At 43.9% G+C, this 19,523-nt stretch overlaps 1 protein-coding gene across 2 annotated transcripts in view; it reads right to left on the reverse strand.

The window, feature by feature from the left end:
• Positions 1-16,365, reverse strand: part of rnf168 (ring finger protein 168) — a 30,421-nt gene extending 14,056 nt beyond the window's left edge. For both annotated transcript variants that reach the window (XM_080185302.1, XM_080185301.1), the window contains exons 1-3: positions 15,877-16,365; positions 10,028-10,104; positions 1,104-1,280 (exon numbers count right to left, since the gene is read on the reverse strand). In XM_080185302.1, the coding sequence (XP_080041428.1) occupies positions 1,104-1,280; positions 10,028-10,104; positions 15,877-16,207 (585 nt within the window). In that variant the 5' untranslated portion in view covers positions 16,208-16,365. The remainder of the gene's footprint in view (positions 1-1,103; positions 1,281-10,027; positions 10,105-15,876) is intronic.
• Positions 16,366-19,523: the final 3,158 nt, after the last annotated feature.

Raw genomic sequence — 19,523 nt, forward strand, 5'->3', positions numbered from 1 at the left:
TCCCTCCTCAATGGCCAGACCCTCCAGAGTAATGGCCACTCATTGTGAGACAGGCTGTGGGAAAGGCTGCTGGAGGGGATGGGGATTTCTGTGAAAAGGCAGGGAAAGAGTGTCCTGAGGTTTGCATTGCAGTTCCTCTGAGGGAACACCCGCTGTGAAATTTTCTCAGGGAGATCCTGAGCTGTGAACAATATCCAATGATGGAGAAACTCTGCAGAGGGTGTGTCAGCATCACATCCAAATGCAAACCTCAGGCCCCAGACACCTTCCAGGATCTAGATTCCAGCTGCAACATAAAAGCTGCCTGAAGAATCCTAAAAGCAGATAAACCAGGTACAATTGCATTCGATTTGCCTTTCAATGGGATAAATCTTGTCTTTGAGGTGCTGGGGGGTGTTTCTGATTCTGGCACACACGATCCTAAGGGAGGGATGATAATCTGGGTCCAAAATAGGAAGTTAAGAAAGATTTAGTTGGAAATACTTTAAAGGATGGGAGGTAAAATATTCAGCTATTCATAAATTCTAACTGACATTAACCAAGAGCAAATTGACAAAATCATTACTGATGAAACAACACTGAATTAAAACATGCCTAAACCCTGAAAAAAAAACTGGAATTCTGCCAAAGTCAAAATTTTAAAAGAACATAATGCTCACTTGGACACTCTGCTTGCAAGTTTCTTGTTTTTAATAAATACATTCACTTCTTATGTTGGAAAAAGAGTAGGTGGCTCATACACTCAGTGTAATCAATAGCCATATCTTTTCCTGAGAGATACCGCTCCCATGCCTGAAATGTGATCAAAACACCTATCTTTTGAATGCCACAATATTAACAATTCCCATAAACATATCCAGTTCCCATTTAATTATTTACAGCAAATCTGCACTTGTGTGCAAGCCAAAAAATTATTCTACAGGTTCCTGGCTCTTCAACAAAAGTTCTGAAGAGAAACATTAAAATACATAATAAAGGCTCATATAAATCAACTACTTCTCTTGAGCAATATTGTGTTCCTTTAATGAAAAGCACTGAATTAACTGAGGTTCGTTAGCTCACAGCTTGAAAGCATCCAAGGTTAACAGTGGACAGTTACTTACCATCTCCTCGCTTAACATTTTAGCTAGTTTTTCATCTTTTTTTAATTGTTCATCCAGTTGTTTCCTCTGTTGTTCTTCATATACAAGTTGCTCCTTTTCCTCTGCTAATATCTTCTGAATTAAGTCTTCACTGGCTCGGAATTCCTCCTCTTCACGAGCATGGCGTTCTGCCTTCAACTGTGAAGTAATTCCAACATGATCATCTCATTATCTATGGCTGAAGAAACTATATTCAAATTCTAATCTTGCCACTAATCTGGTCAACCACAGGCAATTCTGAATCCCATTTTAGAGCAGTCCTTTTATAAACTCTCATTGGTGCCATTTACCAAGAGGGCCAATATGCTTATTATAGAGCATCTTTAATAATTTCACACACATTATTCTCCTGACTAATTCTAAACAGATCAACAAGCACACACATTTCTGAGATGGCCTTACAGAAATTTGCAGCAATACTTGGAAATTTCTACTGCAGCTTGCAGAAACCAGTATTCTCAGGTAAACAAAATCTCAACGTTGACGGACAGCCAAAATAAAAGAATAAATACTGAAAAATCAGATACATTATGCTGGCTACAGTCCATTTTTTCCTATCCAAATACAATATCACATGAAAAATCTCCACTTTTAATTCAGCAACACCTTGAAATGACGAGTTAATAAAATAATTCTTTGGAAAGGATAAACTCCATCACAAAACTCAGTTGGCAATTTATACCAAGCTTTATAATAGCCTGAATTTCTCAGGTAATTCATCAGAATCAGTGTGCAGTGGTACTGTAGTTGCAAGCTTCTCTGGGGAAGGATTTTGCATGCTTATAGGCATATTCAACATTGCAGCAGAAGCGATATAAAATTCAACATGTTCCAATGTAATGGCTCTTTGATTGGTTAACAATCATTAAACATGAACCAAACTCAATAGCTAAGTACAATTAAGTATCTATTATTGAGCAGGACCAATATCACTTGTGAAGGCATCTGTTTGGAACCACCATGACTCCATACGTACACAAGCGCCTTTCCAGAGCATCAAAAACCTATTATTGCCCCGTTTCAAAGATGATTAATGATTTTGTATCAGAGAGGCAAGTCAAGGGGGAAAATATCCCAGAAACCTTCAAGAATTTTCCAAAAACAGATTCAACATTGTTCATTAAGAGAATCCAATTACTCATTGGTCATTAGAAAGTGTTTAATAGTTTTAAAACAACATTAAATGGGAAAGAGTACGTTTATAAGAACTTAAGTACTTTTTCCAACTTTCATAAAATGGCAGAAGTGAAAAGCTTCAAGAATTTCTTTTTAATTTACAGGATATGAGTGTCGTTGGCTAGGCCATCCCCAATTACCCTTGAGATGGTGATGAGTCGCTTTCTTGAACCACTGCAGTCCCTGTGGTGTAGGTACATGTACAGTGCTGTAGGGAGGGAGCTCCAAGCTTTTGACCCAGTGACAGTGTAGGAACGGCAATGTATTTCCAAGTCAAGGTGATGAGTGACTAGGAAGGGAACTCCCAAGTGGTGATGTTCCCATGTGTCAGCTACTCATGTCCTTCTAATTGATAGCAGCCATGAGTTTAGAAGGTCCTCTCTTAACAGTCTTCACCCAGGAAACTGGAGGTTGATTTCCTCCAATGCTTCCTGCAGGTAGTAGGTGGTACACACTACTATGATTGTTTGCTGGTGGTGGAGAGTGCGAGCGTACGTGGAATAGGTAGGAATCAAGTGGACTGCTTTGTCCTGGACAGTGTGGAGTTACTTAAGTGTTGTTGGAGCTGCACTCATCCAGACAAGTTGAGAGTATCACACTCTTGACTTGCACCTTGCAGATGGTGGACAAGAGTCAGGAGATGGGATACTCGCTGCAAGATTCCAAGCTTCTGACCAGCTCTTGAAACAAACGGTAATTATATGTTTAGTCCAGTTCAGTTTCTGGTCAATTGAAGTCCCAGGTTGTTGATAGTGGGGATTCATCAATGGTAATGCCATTGAATGTCAAGAAATGATGGTTAGATTCTCTCTTGTTGGAGACGGTCATTGCCTGGCACTTACATAAGAACATAAGAAATAGGAGCAGGAGTAGGCCATCCAGCCCTTCGAGCCTGCCCCGCCATTCAATAAGATCATGGCTGATCTGTCGCTGCTCAGTTCCACTTTCCCGCCTTCTCCCCATAACCCTTAATCCCCTCTCTTATTAAAAAACCATCAACCCGCGTCTTAAAAATATTTAGCGAGGCAGCCTCCACCACTTCAACGGGCAGAGAATTCCAGAGATTCACCACCCTTTGAGTGAAGAAGTTCCTCCTCAACTCCGTTCTAAACCGCCCCCCTTTTATCTTGAGGCTGTGCCCCCTAGTCCTACTGTCTTTTTTGAGCGGGAAGAGTCTTTCCATGGCACAAATGTTACTTGCCACTTATTAGCCCAAATCTGGTTTTTGTCCTTAGAATTACTACAGTGCAGAAGGAGACCATTTGACCCATTATGACTGCATTGGCTCTCCAAATGACCATTATGACTTAGTGCCATTCTCTTGCCCTTTCCCCATACCTTCGCATATTGTTTCTATTCAAATAATTATCTAATGCCCTTTCGAATGCTTCAGTTGAACCTGCCTCCACCAGTTCCAGACAGCGTATTGCAGACCCTCTCTGCGTGCAAGTTTTCTCCTCAATCACATTTGCTTCTTTTGCAGATGGCCAGATCGGGCATGAATGTTACCTACCGCTTAAAAGCCCAAACCTGGATATTGTTCAGATCTTGCTGTGTTTGGACAATGGACAAATTAGTATCTCATCTTCTATAGATGCTAAATAGTAAAATTTGCTTTCACAGATGTATCATAACTGGTCTCACACACATGGATTAAATGCTGCTATTAGGCATAACTAATATTTAGTGGGTTTTACGGATCAGTTTCAGTTGCGTGAAATCTTTTGATAAAAGGAAAGAGGTAAAATACCTAAAGATTAAATTTACACGTAATGGGATTGCATAGGCTTACCTCTCCTCGCTGAGCAATACTCAGGACAGGCAATATAGTTAGATTTAAGTTTAACTTTTAGACATTTTCTCTCTACTTTTTGATTTAAAAATTCAGGAATTCAAAAGTAGTCTCCATAACAGTGACAATGTGAACTATGATCAATTGTTGTAATCCATCTGGTTCATTAATGTCCTTTAGGGAAAGAAATCTGCCATCCTTACCTGGTCTGGTCTGTATGCGACTCCAAGCCCACAGCAATGTGGCTGACCATTATCTGCACTTACGGGCATTTGGAGGGGGCAACAAATGCTGACCTTGTCAACAACACCCATATCCCATAAACAAATAAAAAAAGTCTTCCAGTGGGCTTTAACTAAATATTTTATCCACAAAAACATCTTGAATGGTGTTTTGACATATTAGCAACAGCTTGAGTTCCTGATTTGCTGCTGGAACCATGCAGCCATCACCTTTAGATGGAAAAAAATCATTTGAAGCCTGTCCAAACTAGTGTATCTATCCAGTGAAATACTGTACCCGTACTCTTTTGCTCATATGTGGAATTGAAAATCAACCAAATAGGTAGCCATTTTGCTCTTTCTCTCTCTCCTGCTCATGGCATTGACTCTTTCTGAAATACAATTTCACAACAGTGGGCACTCACCTAAATAACAACTTTGTGAATCTGTTAATGTAAAGACTAACGTAATAACCAACATATTATTTCACTTTGTTGTATCGCTGCCTGTATTTTACTTGGAAAAATGACTATTGTAGAGCTTACCTTAACTTGGTTCTTAGCCATGACAGAAGTTCATTTTAAATAAATAAACCTTTGAAGAAGAACAATGAACTTAACAGAGTGAACACCACAGCCATTCAACTGCACCTAACAATGGCCAGTCATCTTATCCCCACGTGTGCTCTTTACAAGCGTCATTGGATATTGATTAAGAATATAGTTCTCTCCAATTCTTTTCAGCTCCTTTTATTATTGGTATGACTGGTCAGCTAAGCATAGATTGGGAATTGAATTTAATATCTTCCTAATCTATACAGCTCAACTACACAGAGCCTTAATCAGCTAAATCAATGAAAGTTAATTTTGCCGACATGATGAGGATTGCCAGTTATTTAGTTAGTGTACACTTTCTGAACGACGTTTCTAACATCTATGCTTATTGAATACAGGACATCACAGAAGTATTTAATTTCTCTATTGTATGTTGAGCCAATATGGTAAACGGACACAGTTGTTGTGATGTAATTGGCATAAAGGTTTTGTGTGTCTTCGTTTCTATAAAATTTGACAACAATGCATTAGTTTTCCTTTGATTGAATTTGATTTCCTCTTGAAGAGAGATAGCTACACTTCACAGAGTTACCCCTGTACCAGGTAACAAAGACTAAGAAGAGGAGCCTCTTCATTGTCAGATAGAGCTTTGAGAAAGCAACCCACCAACCTTTCCCAAGGTTGATCTTTCCCAAGATCAAGATGTTAAAGGAAAGGCACAGACTTATGAAAGGGAAAACATGTCTGACAAACCTACTAGAGTTTTTTGAGGCTGTAATTAGAAGAATAGAGAAGGGAGAACCAGTGAATGTGGTGTATTGAGATTTTCAGAACGCTTCTGATAAAGTATCATACAAGAGGGACTAAGATGGGGTAGGTGGGACTTGTTCGGGCGGGATGGGGTTGGTCTGAATTGTGCTGGGACCAGAGTGTTGGCGAATCGAGTAAAGAGGACTGTAGACAGGGCTGTAAACTAATTAGGGGGGGGGAGGGTGCGAGGGTAGGTGATGCTACGAGGTCTAAAGTTAAGGATAGGGTACAGGTAAGGGAAGAGGCCGAGGATGTCCCAAGTGGTGGCGTTACGGCAAATAGGGTCCAGGTGAAGGCTGGGATGAAAGCGCTTTATCTGAATGCACGAAGCATTCGGAATAAAGTGGATGAGCTGGTGGCGCAGATCGACACAAATGGATACGATCTGGTGGCCATTACAGAGACGTGGCTGCAAGGTGACAGGGACTGGGAGCTGAATGTACAGGGCTATCAAGTGTTTAGGAAGGATAGGCAGGAGGAAAGAGGGGGTGGCGTAGCTCTGCTGATTAAGGACAGTATCAAGGTGGTAGCAAGGGATGATATCGGAGCCAAAGAGCAGAACGTGGAATCGTGGGTGGAGATTAGGAACAGCAAAGGGAGGAAGACGCTGGTGGGTGTCGTCTATAGGCCCCCGAATAATGATCTGGAGGTGGGGCGGGCTGTTAACACGCAAATAAGTGCGGCGTGCAGGAATGGGACGGCAGTAGTTATGGGAGATTTCAATCTGCATATTGATTGGTCGACCCATGTTGGACGAGGTGGGCTCGAGGAGGAGTTCTTGGAATGCTGCCGGGATAATTTCCTTGAACAGTGTGTGTTGGAGCCGACGAGGGAGCGAGCTATCTTGGATCTGGTGCTATGTAATGAGGCGGGTAGAATTAGGGACCTTGCGGTGAAGGATCCTCTTGGAGAGAGTGATCATTGTATGGTGGAGTTTCTGGTGCAGATGGAGGAGGAGAAAGTGGGTTCCCGGACACGCGTCCTTTGTTTGAATAGAGGGGAGTATGGTAGGATGAGAGAAGAATTGGCGAATGTGGACTGGGGGAGTGCGTTGGAAGGTAGGTCTGCTGAGGAGCAGTGGAGGATCTTTAAGGAGATCTTTCTTGGTGCTCAGCAGAAATTTATTCCGATGGTTAAAAAGGACAGTAGGAAGAGAGGTAATAAGCCGTGGATAACGAAGGAGGTGAAGGAAAGTGTTAAATTAAAAGCGGAGGAATTTAGAGTAGCTAAGAGCAGTGGGCGAGAAGAGGATTGGGAAAGGTTTAAATGTCAACAAAGATTGACAAAGAAGTTGATAAAGGAGGGTAGGAGAAGCTATGAGGCTGGGCTAGCACTTAATATAAAAAAGGATAGCAAGAGTTTTTATAAATATATAAAAAGGAAGAGGCTGGCTAGGGTGAACGTTGGTCCTTTAGAGGATGAGAAAGGGGACCTAGTGGTAGGGGATGGGGATATGGCTAAGGTCTTGAATAACTTTTTTGTTTCTGTCTTCACGGAGGAGGACGTGAATAATTTGCCGGGTGTTAGCGATGGAAAGGTGGTAGGAATGGAGGGTCTTAATGACATTACTGTTACTAGAGAGGTGGTGCTCGACAGACTGGAGGGGCTGATTGTGGACAAGTCCCCAGGACCGGATGGAATGCATCCGAGGGTTCTGAAAGAAATGGCGGAGGTGATAGTGGATGCCTTGGTGGTTATTTTCCAGACGTCGCTGGATTCCGGGGAAGTGCCGGAAGATTGGAAAACGGCTAATGTTACGCCGTTGTTTAAGAAGGGTGCCAGGCAAAAGGCGGGGAATTATAGGCCGGTTAGTTTAACGTCTGTGGTAGGTAAAATGTTAGAATCCGTCATTAAGGAGGAAATTGCGAGGCATCTTGAAGGGAATTGCTTGATAGGGCGGACGCAACACGGTTTCATTAAAGGGAAGTCGTGTCTGACAAATTTACTGGAGTTCTATGAGGATGTGTCTAGGGCAGTGGATAGAGGAGAGCCGGTGGATGTGGTCTTTCTGGATTTTCAGAAGGCGTTTGACAAGGTACCTCACAAGAGGTTATTGCAGAAGGTCAGGGGACATGGAGTTGGGGGTAGGGTGTTAGCGTGGATAGAGGATTGGTTGTCAAATAGGAGGCAGAGAGTGGGGGTCAATGGGTGCTATTCGGATTGGCGGTTGGTGACTAGTGGGGTGCCCCAGGGGTCGGTGCTGGGGCCTCAGCTATTTACCATTTATATAGATGATCTGGAGGAGGGAGCCGAGTGCAGGGTGTCGAAATTTGCTGATGACACCAAGATTGGCGGAAAGGCAAATTGTGCGGAGGGTGTGGAGAGTCTGCAGAAGGATCTAGATAGGCTGGGCGAATGGGCCAGGAAATGGCAAATGGAATTTAATGTTGGCAAGTGTGAGGTGGTCCACTTTGGTAGGAAGAATGGTAGGAAGGACTATTACTTACGTGGCGAAAAACTGCAGCAGGCGACGGTGCAGAGGGACCTCGGGGTCCTTGTGCATGAGTCGCAAAAACCCAGCTTGCAGGTGCAGCAGGTGGTCAGGAAGGCGAATGGGATGCTGGCCTTCATAGCGAGGGGGATTGAATATAAAAGTAGGGAGGTCTTGCTGCAGCTGTATAGGGCATTGGTGAGGCCGCAGCTGGAGTACTGTGTGCAGTTTTGGGCGCCGCACCTGCGCAAGGATATTTTGGCCCTGGAGGGAGTGCAGAGGAGGTTTACTAGGCTGATACCGGAGTTGAGGGGATTGAGCTATGAGGAGAGGCTGAATAAACTAGGCTTGTACTCGTTAGAGTTTAGAAGAATGAGGGGAGATCTCATTGAGACGTATAAGATGATGAATGGGATGGATAGGATAGAGGTGGAGAGACTCTTCCCGCTCAAAAAAGACAGTAGGACTAGGGGGCACAGCCTCAAGATAAAGGGGAGGCGGTTTAGAACGGAGTTGAGGAGGAACTTCTTCACTCAAAGGGTGGTGAATCTCTGGAATTCTCTGCCCGTTGAAGTGGTGGAGGCTGCCTCGCTAAATATTTTTAAGAAGCGGGTTGATGGGTTCTTGATAAGAGAGGGGATTAAGGGTTATGGGGAGAGGGCGGGAAAGTGGAACTGAGCCACAACAGATCAGCCATGATCTTATTGAATGGCGGGGCAGGCTCGAAGGGCTAGATGGCCTACTCCTGCTCCTATTTCTTATGTTCTTATGTTCTTATGTATTGTGAAAATGGGACTTGGCAAGGGTTTCTTCTTATTAGTAAGGAATTGATGAAAGGTGTAAATGGCATTCAAGACTTTTGGAAGAGATTAAGGACCTCAATGAATTTCACTATATCTACGTTATTTTTAACTGAATATCACTTTTATGTACCTTTGCACTGTGATTTAGAGGTAGTATGTATGGAATGTAGCAATCAAGCAAAACGGTGGTCCAAAAGTTGGCATATACATTGAGTTGTGTAACATGATGTATCAATACTTGTGCTCAATTTAGAATGTGTCGTAGCTGAGCACTTTATGTTGTATTGTGTAATGTGAGCTCAGTAAAGACTCACGTACACACACCGGAAGTGCGATGTGCCTGACAGAACCTGTAATGTACTACTTCATTAAAGACCAGATCATGTTTGGTATAACTGATGCCTGTGTACTCCAGTTTTTGAATTAAAACTAATTACAGAATCATAGAATCCCTACAGTGCAGGAGGCCGCCATTCAGCCCATCTGCACCAACAACAATCCCACCCAGGCCCTATTCCCATTACCCCATACATGTACCTGGCTAGCCTCCCGACACTAAGGGGCAATTTAATATGGCCAATCCACCTAACCTGCACACCTTTGGACTGAGAGGGGAAACCAGAGCACCTGGAGGAAACCCATGTAGGCACAGGAGAGCGTGCAAATTCCACAGAGAGTTACCCAAGGCCAGAATCAAACCCAGGTCCCTGGTGTTGTGAGGTAGCAATGCCAGCCACTGTGCCACCATGCTACCTACAGAGAGGACAAGGGTGGTGAATCTCTGGAATTCTCTGCCCGTTGAAGTGGTGGAGGCTGCCTCGCTAAATATTTTTAAGACGCGGGTTGATGGGTTTTTGATAAGAGAGGGGATTAAGGGTTATGGGGAGAGGGCGGGAAAGTGGAACTGAGCAGCGACAGATCAGCCATGATCTTATTGAATGGCGGGGCAGGCTCGAAGGGCTAGATGGCCTACTCCTGCTCCTATTTCTTATGTTCTTATTAATGTACAATTCTTACATCAATTGCATATACACAGACCATATTGTTATAGTTAAATGTTTTCTGATGGAATAGAAACCCTAGCAATCTACTTCTCACCTTACTGATCTGTTCTTCATACTCCTGTCGAACCTCACCAGGTTTGGATAATTGAGGTCGTGAGCGCAATCTGTCAACTTAACAAAAACGGATTGGTCAGTTTTCCAGTGCATAACTCATTCCCTAACATTTCCACCAAATCCTGGGATCCCTGTGTTCCAAAGGGGATCAAAGAGGTTGGGGGGGGGAGGTTTGGGTGGAATCAATCTACTGAGTTGAATGATTGGCCATGATCATAATGAATGACAGAGCAGGCTTGAAGGGCCAAATCGCCTACTGCTTCTATTTTCTATTTTTCCATTCATGTTCCTTAATACAGAAGTGACCCTGCTACTAAAAATATCATAGCACCACCACTGGCTAACTCATGTTATGGATCTAACAAGCAGCAAAAAAGGTTAACCCAGAACAATTATGCATCTAAATTCAGTATGCTGAACTTAAACTAAATTTGGCTCAATTTATGATTTAGGCTTGATATACACATTTTACAGAGTTATGTCATTTGATAAATTAGCAGTTACATAATCTCCTCCACTTATGCATACCGGCTATTTGCCTGTTGTACACAATAGCTAGGTGATATCACTTCGATTCTGAAGAACGGCCTGTGAACTGAAACATTAATTCTATTTTTCTCTCCACAGATGCTGCCAGATCTGCTGAGTATTTCTATCATTTTCTGATTTCATTTCAGATTTCCAACTTCTGCAGCATTTTGCTTTTTGATAGCCAGTAATTATTACATTTATCATTTTATGACCAACGAGCACAACATCTAACATATTATTTTACCTGATAGGTATTTAAAGTTTTGAACCAGATGTTGTCACAGCTTTTTAATTTGACTCAGAAAGCTGTGAAACATGTCTAGCAGATAGCAATTAAAAGGAACAGCACTTACCTTTGTGTGAATTATACAGAAAATGCCAGCTAGTTACATGGAAAGCATATCAGTTGACATGGCTGAACTAATTGGTGAAAGATTTACATTTCTGGAAGGATCTCAGATTGAAGAAAAACCTACATTCAGACCAGCATAAAGCAAACAACCAGCATTCTGGTTATCCTTGATAAGTCCAGCCTCTGTGATTGATGATTACGGCTGTGTAGAATATCTACGATTTTACATTAGCCTGTAGCAGTGCATTGCTATTCAGCACAGATGTTGCACATACTTGACATATTTTTGTTACTAAGATTTCATTAAAACTGCTACAACATAAGGATGGCATTTTATTTTCAATATTGTATACAGTAAGGAACTGCCTAAAATGAACACCACATAAGGTGGTGTAAGGCAATTAGATAAGTATTTTAAAGTGGAAAAAACTTGGAGGGCTGCAGGGAAATGGTCGGGGAGTGTGACTAATTGGATAGCTCTTTCAAAGAGCAAACATAAGCACAAGTCATTTGAATGGGTTCCTTCTGCTTCTCTGCAACGACAAAAAACTTGCTTGCATCACAAGTGGTTGAAATTGGGAATACATTGCCTGAATATGGTAGAGGCAGATACAGTCCTGGCCTTCAAAAAATAATTTGATTATGCAAAGAGAACAAAGCGGAGTTATGGGGAAGTGGCACGTGGTGAATTGCTCTTGCAGAACATGATTATAGACATGACAGATTTAAGACCACCTTCTCTGCAACCATTCTCTGATTCTGTGTTGTATCATCCTATGATTCTAAATTGGATTTTTGGTTTATGTAAATGATTGTCCCTGTGAGTAGTGGGAATTGTACATTATGTACAAAAAAGTTACTTGTGGCAAAAAGTTGACCTCAAACATATCTGCTCTACTGAAATAAATGAAGCAAAAAAGTGAACATCAGTATGACCAAGTATAACCATAACTCAGGAAAATGGGTTACAAACTTGAAATAGGGAGTATCACAAGTTGAGAAAAGCTACCATCGCAAAAAGTACCTAAATATATATTATGTACACCCACAAAAGATCACTAGTTTGCTTTAACAAAGTTCTGCAAGTTTGTATGACATGGAGACCTCAGGGTTCAGGAGGGTTGGTGAAGATCCCAACATGAGAGACTGGGATGAGTGGTTCTTCTCTCAGAAAATAGGAGCAGGAGTACACTATTTGGCCCTGCGTCTGTTCTGCCATTCAATATGATCCTGTGGGACCGCACTCATCACCAGCTATCACTTAGAAAAAGACCCACTTATTCTCACTTTCTGTTGTGTCTGCGAACCAATTCTCAATCCACACCAACATCTGCCACCGTACTGTTGCTAACTGATCTGCCTAGTCTACAACGAGATCGAAGTTGACCAGAATTACTGTCGCACCCTGTCGCATGCATCTAATTTCCCGTTCAATGTCTACCTTAACACTACCATTTGGAGCACTGCACTGATTTTATCCTTAACTAACAACACCACCATCTCCTTTCCCTTTCTTCCTATTTGGACCATTTATTTCAAATTTCCATCCCTCTCTTAGTTTCACAAGGTTCATCTCTTGACACTGCCCTTCCTAGATCTCTGTCTCCATTCCTGGTGAAAGATTGGCCAGCAATATTCAAATCCACCGGCTCCTACAGCTACCTCAACTCCAGCTCCTCACATCCTGGTTCCTATAAGGTCGCCATCCCGTTCTCCATTCTCTCCACCTCCATCACATCTGTTTTAGTGATGTTGCGTTTGAAAATGGTACCTCTGACATGTCTGCCCTTCTCCCTAACGGAAGTTTCCCCCTACCTGTGGTTGGCAGCACACTCAACAAGGTTCAACCCATTCCCTACACTTCTGCCCTTATCCCCTTCCCCTCACTCCCAGAACCATGGTACGTCTTCACTTTCCAGCCCACTGGCCTCTGCATTCAAAGGATCATCCCTACACCAATTCCAGCATGAGACTACCAAAAATCAATCATATGTAATCTAATCATTATGAAGTGCTTCGAAAGACATGCATCAACTCCGGTCTACCAGATTGCCTGGATCCAAAACAGTTTGCCTATCGCTGCAACAGATCCACAGCAGACATCATCTCTCTGACCCTACACTCAATCCTGGAACACCTGAATAATCTGGGTGGCATAGTAGCACAGCAGTTAGCACTACTGCTTCACAGCACCAGGGACATGTGTTTGATTCCTGGGCTTGGGTTACTGTCCGTGTGGAGTTTGCACGTTCTCCCCGTGTCTGCGTGGGTTTCCTCCAGTGCTCCGGTTTCTTCCCACATTCTGAAAGAAGTGCTGGTTAGGTGCATCCCAAACAGGCACAAGCCAGACTGTGGCGACCAGGGGAATTTCACAGTAACTTCATTGCAGTGTTAATGTAAGCCTTACTTGTGACTAATAAATAAATAAACTTAACAAGGGCAGTTATGTTAGCTCCTATTTATTGACTACAGCTCAGCCTTCAACACCATTATCCCAACAAAACTCATCTTCAAATTCTGTGGCCTAGGGCTCGGCTTCTCCCTCTGCAACCGGATCCTAGACTTGTTAACCCACAGACTGCAATCAGGAAGGACACCTCTTCCACAATCATCCTCAATATCAGTGCCCTGCAAGGCTATGTTCTCAGCCCCTTCCTGTACTCGTTATACACTTATGACCAAATTCTGCTCCAAATCCATTTTCAAGTTTGCTGATGACACCACCATAGTGGGTCAGATCTCAAACAATGATGAAACGGAGTCAAGTAAAGAGGTACAGGATCTGGTGAAATGGTGCAATGACAATAACCTCTCCCTCAATACTAGTAAAATGTATAAATAGTCAACAACTTCAGGAAACGTCGTGGAGGACATGCCCCCTGTCTACATCAATGGCGATGAAGTGGAAATGATCAAGTTTCAAGGTATTCAGATGACCAACTTGTCCTAGTCCCTCCAGATTGGCAATATAGTTAACAAAGTCCACCAACACCTCTACTTTCTCAGGGGACCAAGGCAATTCAGCATGTTTGCTACGACTCTCATCATTTTTTTTAGTGATGCAACCATAGAAAGCATCCTTTCCGGATGTATCACAGCTTGGTATGGCTCCTACTCTGACCAGTGTCACAAGAACCTACAAAAGGCTGTGAACCATCAGCAAACCAGCCTCCCAGCCACTGACTCAATCTACACTTCCCGCTGCCTTGGAAAAACAATCAGCAAAAACAAGGACCCAACACATCCCAGACATACTCTTTTCCACCTTCTTCCTTCAGGAAAAAAGGTAGGAAAGTCTGAGATCATGTATCAATAGAGTCAAGAACAACTTCTTCCCTGCTGCCGTCAGACTTTTGAATGGACCAACCATATATTAAGTTGAACTTGCTCTATACTCTAGCTATGACTGTAACACAATATCCTGCACCCTATCCTTTCCTTCTTCCCAATGTACTCTATGAACGGTATTTTTGTCTGTATAGCATGCAAGAAACAACACTCTTTACTCTATTCCAATAGTTGTGACAATAATATATTGTACCCTTGAATACTAATTTGCACTGTTAATTTGTCTACCTTATTGCAAATTTTCCATGCATCAACACCTAGTATTGATTCAAGTTAAACAGCAGAAGCATCAGAGGGGACATGAGGAAGAGCTTTTTTATGTAAAGGGTGGTGGGTGTCTGGAATTCATAAGAACTTAAGAAATAGGAGCAGGAGTAGGCCATCTAGCCCTTCAAGCCTGTCCCGCCATTCAATAAGATCATGGCTGATCTGAAGAGGATCAGTTCCACTTTCCCGCTTTCTCCCCATAACCCTTAATTCCCTTGTCTGTCAAAAACCTATCTACCCGTGACTTAAATATATTTAGCGAGGTAGCCTCCACCACTTCAACGGGCAGAGAATTCCAGAGATTCACGACCCTTTGAGTGAAGAAGTTCCTCCTCAACTCCGTTCTAAACTGCATCTCCCCCCCCTTATCTTGAGGCTGTGCCCTCTAGTCCTGCTGTCCTTTCTGAGCAGGAAGAATCTCTCTACCTCTACCCTATCCATCCCTTTCGTTATCTTATACGTCTCTATAAGATCCCCCCTCATGCTTCTAAATTCCAACAAGTACAGACCCAGTCTATTTACTCTCTCTTCATAGTCTAGCCCCCTCATCTTTGGTATCAGCCTAGCGAACCTCCTCTGCACTCCCTCCAAGGTCAAAATATCCTTGCGCAAGTGCGGCGACCAAAACTGCACACAGTACTCCAGCTGCAGCCTCACCAGTGCCCTGTACAGTTGCAGTAAGGCCTCCCTGCTTTTATATTCTATCCCCCTCGCTATAAAGGCCAACATTCCATTCACCTTCTTGATCACCTGCTGCACCTGCAGACTGGGTTTTTGCGACTCATGCACAAGGACCCCCAGGTCCCTCTGCACCGTAACATGCTACAGCTTTTCACCCTTTAAATAGTAATCCCTCCTACTATTATTTCTGCCAAAGTGGATAACCTCACACTTGCTAACATTGTACTCCATCTGCCAGGTCCTCACCCACTCACTCAGCCTATCCAGATCCCTCTACAGACTTTCCACACCCTCCACACAATTTGCTTTTCCACTCATCTTTGTGTTATCAGCAAATTTCGTTACCCTACACTCAACCCCCTCCTCCAGATCATCTATATAAATGGTAAATAGTAATGGTAATTCACTGCCTTAGCTGGTGGTGGAGGAAGAAACCCTAAACCCTTTCAAAAAAAAAGTACCTGGATCTGCACCTTAAATGCTGAAAGCTGTAGGACTATGGGCCGTTTGCAGGAAGGTATGATTAAAAGGGCATCCGGGTGTTAGTAGGTCGGCATGGACAATATGGGCCTAATTTCATTTCTGTACCTCTACTGGTCTTTTTAATGTTTTTTTTACACGCGATGTTTTGCTTCCCGCCTGTGACTCACCCTCTTCGTCACTGGGTTCCTCATTCCTCTGCTGCGGGAACTGCTGCCGGATCTGTTCTTTAAGTTCGGTGTTAACCAGGCTGCCGCCTCGGGCCTTGGTCCGCGCCCAGTTGGACAGGCGGCGGCGACACAGCGGACAGTTCAGGTTACTGATCTCTACCGTCTGCTGGAAGCAGCTCAGGCACAGCGAGTGTCCGCACGGCGGCGTCACCGGCTCCGCCAGCAGCTCCTGGCAAACCGGGCACAGGCACTCGGCCAGGCTGAGGGCCGGAGCCGGGGGCTGGAGCGGGGCCTCGGGTTCGGCCAGGCCGCTCCGTCTCTTTCGCCCCATTGTGGCCGCTCCAGTCCAGATTGGGAGTGGTTCTGCGTTTCCTCACCTCCTCAGTGCAGTTCTGAAGGGGGTAGAGGGGCTGCCAAGCCCTCCTCCCCTTCCCCCAGCCTGGCTGAGGGAAAACTCCCCATAACCACCGCCTTCAAATCAGTGCCATTTCCCGCTCGCGCACAAATGACCGCACTGCGGCTGCGCGCGTTCTCCCCGGCAACCACCGCACTGCGGCTGCGCATCCTGGCAACCGCTCGATCCCACTGCGACTGCGCGTGTTGTCCCTGGCAACCAAACCAGTGCAGTGCGGCTGCGCCGGGCTGTCTGGACCCTGAAGCAGCTCCCGTGCAAATGGAGCAAAGTTTGGTTCCGGAGCGGTATTAGCATCCTTGCTTTTCCCAATATCTGTTAACGAGCTACATTTTGTGTGAAGTGGTTACTTTCAAAGTTTGTGAATGATATGACACTTGGAAGAGTTGTAAACTGTGAGTGCATCTGAAAAGAACTTGGATAAATTGGTGAAATGAGCAGATAGATGGCAGATGAGGTTGAATGCAGAGAAGTTTGAGGTGATGCATTTTGGTAGGAAGAACATGGAGAGACAACATGAAGTAAGGGTACAATTGTTAATGGAGTGCAACAGAAGAAGGACCTGGGTGTATATGTACATAGGTTTTGTTTTCATTTGCGATGCATGGGCATCACTGGCTGACGTGATGTGGAGATGCTGGCATTGGACTGCGATAAACACAGTGAGAAGCCTCACAACACCAGATTAATCTGGCTGGACAGCATTTATTGCTGTCCCTCAGTTGCCTAAGGGCAGCTGAGAGTCTAGCACTTTGTTGTGGCTCTGGAGTCACATGTAGGCCAGACCAGGTAAGGATGGTAGATTTCCTTCCCTAAAAAATATTAGTGAACCAGATAGGTTTTTCCAATAATTGACAATGGTTTCGTGGGCATCAGTATATTTTTAATTCCAGATATTTTTATTGAATTCAAATTCCACCATCTGCCATGCAGGTTTTGAACCCAGTCCCCAGAACATTAGCTGATAACAGCACTAGGCCATCACCTTCCTGAGACCATTGAAGGGCAACACTGGTGCAGTGAGTGGATTGCTGCCTCATAGTGCCAGGGACCTAGGTTCAATTCCAGCCTTGGGTGATTGTGTAGAGTTTACAAAGATGTGTGGATAGATGGATTCACCATGATAAAGGCACGATAGCATGGTGGTCAGCACTGCTGCTTCACAGTGTCAGGGACCTGGGTTTGACTTCTGACTTGGGTCACTGTCTGTGTGGAGTCTGCATGTTCTCCCCTTGTCTGTGTGGGCTTCCTCCGGGTGCTCCGTTTCCTCCCACATTCTGAAAGTCGTGCTGGTTAGCTGCATTGACCCAACCAGGCGCCGGACTGTGGCAACTAGGGGAATTTCACAGTAACTTCATTGCAGTGTTAATGTAAGCCTTACTTGTGACTAATAAATAACTTAAAAAAAACCTTTGTGTTCAAAACATGTGTAGGTCAGGTGGCTTAGATAGGAAGAAACTGTCCTTTCCATAAAAGGATTGAGAGTATGAGGGCAGAGTTTAAAGTGATTTAGAACATAGAAAAACTACAGCACAAACAGGCTCTTCGGCCCACAATTTGCGCCGAACATAGCTCTACCTACTAGGCTTACCTATAACCCTCAATCCTACTGAGTCGATTTGCCAAACTGCAAATGTGATGGGAGAAAAACTTTTTCAGAAAGAGCGGTTTGGATCTGGAATGCACTGCCTTGAATATGTTGGAGACAGGTTCAGTTGAACTATTCCAGAAGGTGTTAGATGATTCTTTGTATATAAACAAAGTGCAAGGTTGTGGGGAAAAGGCAGAGGAATGGTATTAAATCATGATGCTGATTTGAAGAGCCAGTGTAAACATGACGGGCTGAATGTTCTCCTCCTACACCATAAGAGTTCTGTAATTCCGTGGATAATATCCAGGCTTGCACTGGTAGAGGGCAAGTAATATTCATGTCATACATGTGTCAGCCAATGACCATCTCCATCGAGAGAGAATCTAACCATCACTCCTAGACATTCAATAGCATTACCATCGCTGAATTTCCCCCACTATCAACATGCTCTGGGTCACCATTGCCCAGAAACGAAATTGGACTCGCCATATAAATACTGTGGCCAGAAGAACCCGTCAGAGGCTAGGAACCCTATAACATGTAACTCATCTCCTAACTCCCAGTAAGTCTCACAACACCAGGTTAAAGTCCAACATGTTTATTTCGTAGCATGAGCTTTCAGAGCACTGCCCCTTCATCAGGTGAGCACTCTGAAAGCTTCTGCTGTCAAATAAACCTGTTGGACTTTAACCTGGTGTTGTGAGACTTCTTACTGTGCCTACCCCAGTCCAACGCTGGCATCTCTACATCATTCCTGACTCCCCAAAGCTTGTCCACTATCTACAAGTCACAAGTCAGAGTGTGGTGGAATACTCTCCAGTTGCCTGATTGAATGCAGCTCCCAAAATACTCAAGAAACTCAACACCATCCAGAACAAAACAAGCTGCTTGATTGGCACCCATTCCACAAACATTCACTCCCTCCACTACCAATGCACAGTGGCAACAGTGTATAACGTTTACAAGATACACTGCAGCAATTCATCAAGGCTCCTTCGACAACACCTTCCGAACCCGCAGTTGTGAACACCACACAGCAGCAAACACATGAACACTCCAACCTGGAAGTTCCCTTCCAAGCCATTCACCATTCTGACTTGAAAATATATCATTGTCACTGGATCAAAATTCTGGAACTCCCTTCCTAACACATTGTGGGTGTACCTACACGCTACAGACCGCAGCAGTTCAAGAAGGAAGCTCAACATCACCACCTCAAGGGCACCAAGGGATGGCCAGTGAATGCAGCCTAGCCAGTGATTCCCACAGTCCTGAAAATAATTTTTTTAAATGCCCCACACCCACTATGGTTGTACAGTTTGTGCTAGGAGATGATTCCATGTTTAACCATATCCTGGAAATGTTTCTGGAAAATTCTAATAGAAAGGTAGGGGATACTTAAGATTTGAAGCAGAAACATAAAATGCTGACAGCTGCAGAGTAAGGAATAGAGTTGACATGTCAGGTGGATGACCTTTCATCAGAAATCTACTGGAACTTCCCAGCTGTCCAGATTTACCCCAGTTATTCTGACCCAGCAACAGTGAACAATTGGTGATATCTGTCCAAATCAGGATAGTTTATGACCAGGGGGTGTGTGTGTTCCCATGTATCAGTGACCCTGATCTGGCTTAGTGCCAGAGG

The sequence above is a fragment of the Carcharhinus amblyrhynchos genome, chromosome 3 (assembly GCF_965287045.1).
Source record: "Carcharhinus amblyrhynchos chromosome 3, sCarAmb.v2.hapA, whole genome shotgun sequence".
Classification (NCBI taxonomy): domain Eukaryota; kingdom Metazoa; phylum Chordata; class Chondrichthyes; order Carcharhiniformes; family Carcharhinidae; genus Carcharhinus; species Carcharhinus amblyrhynchos.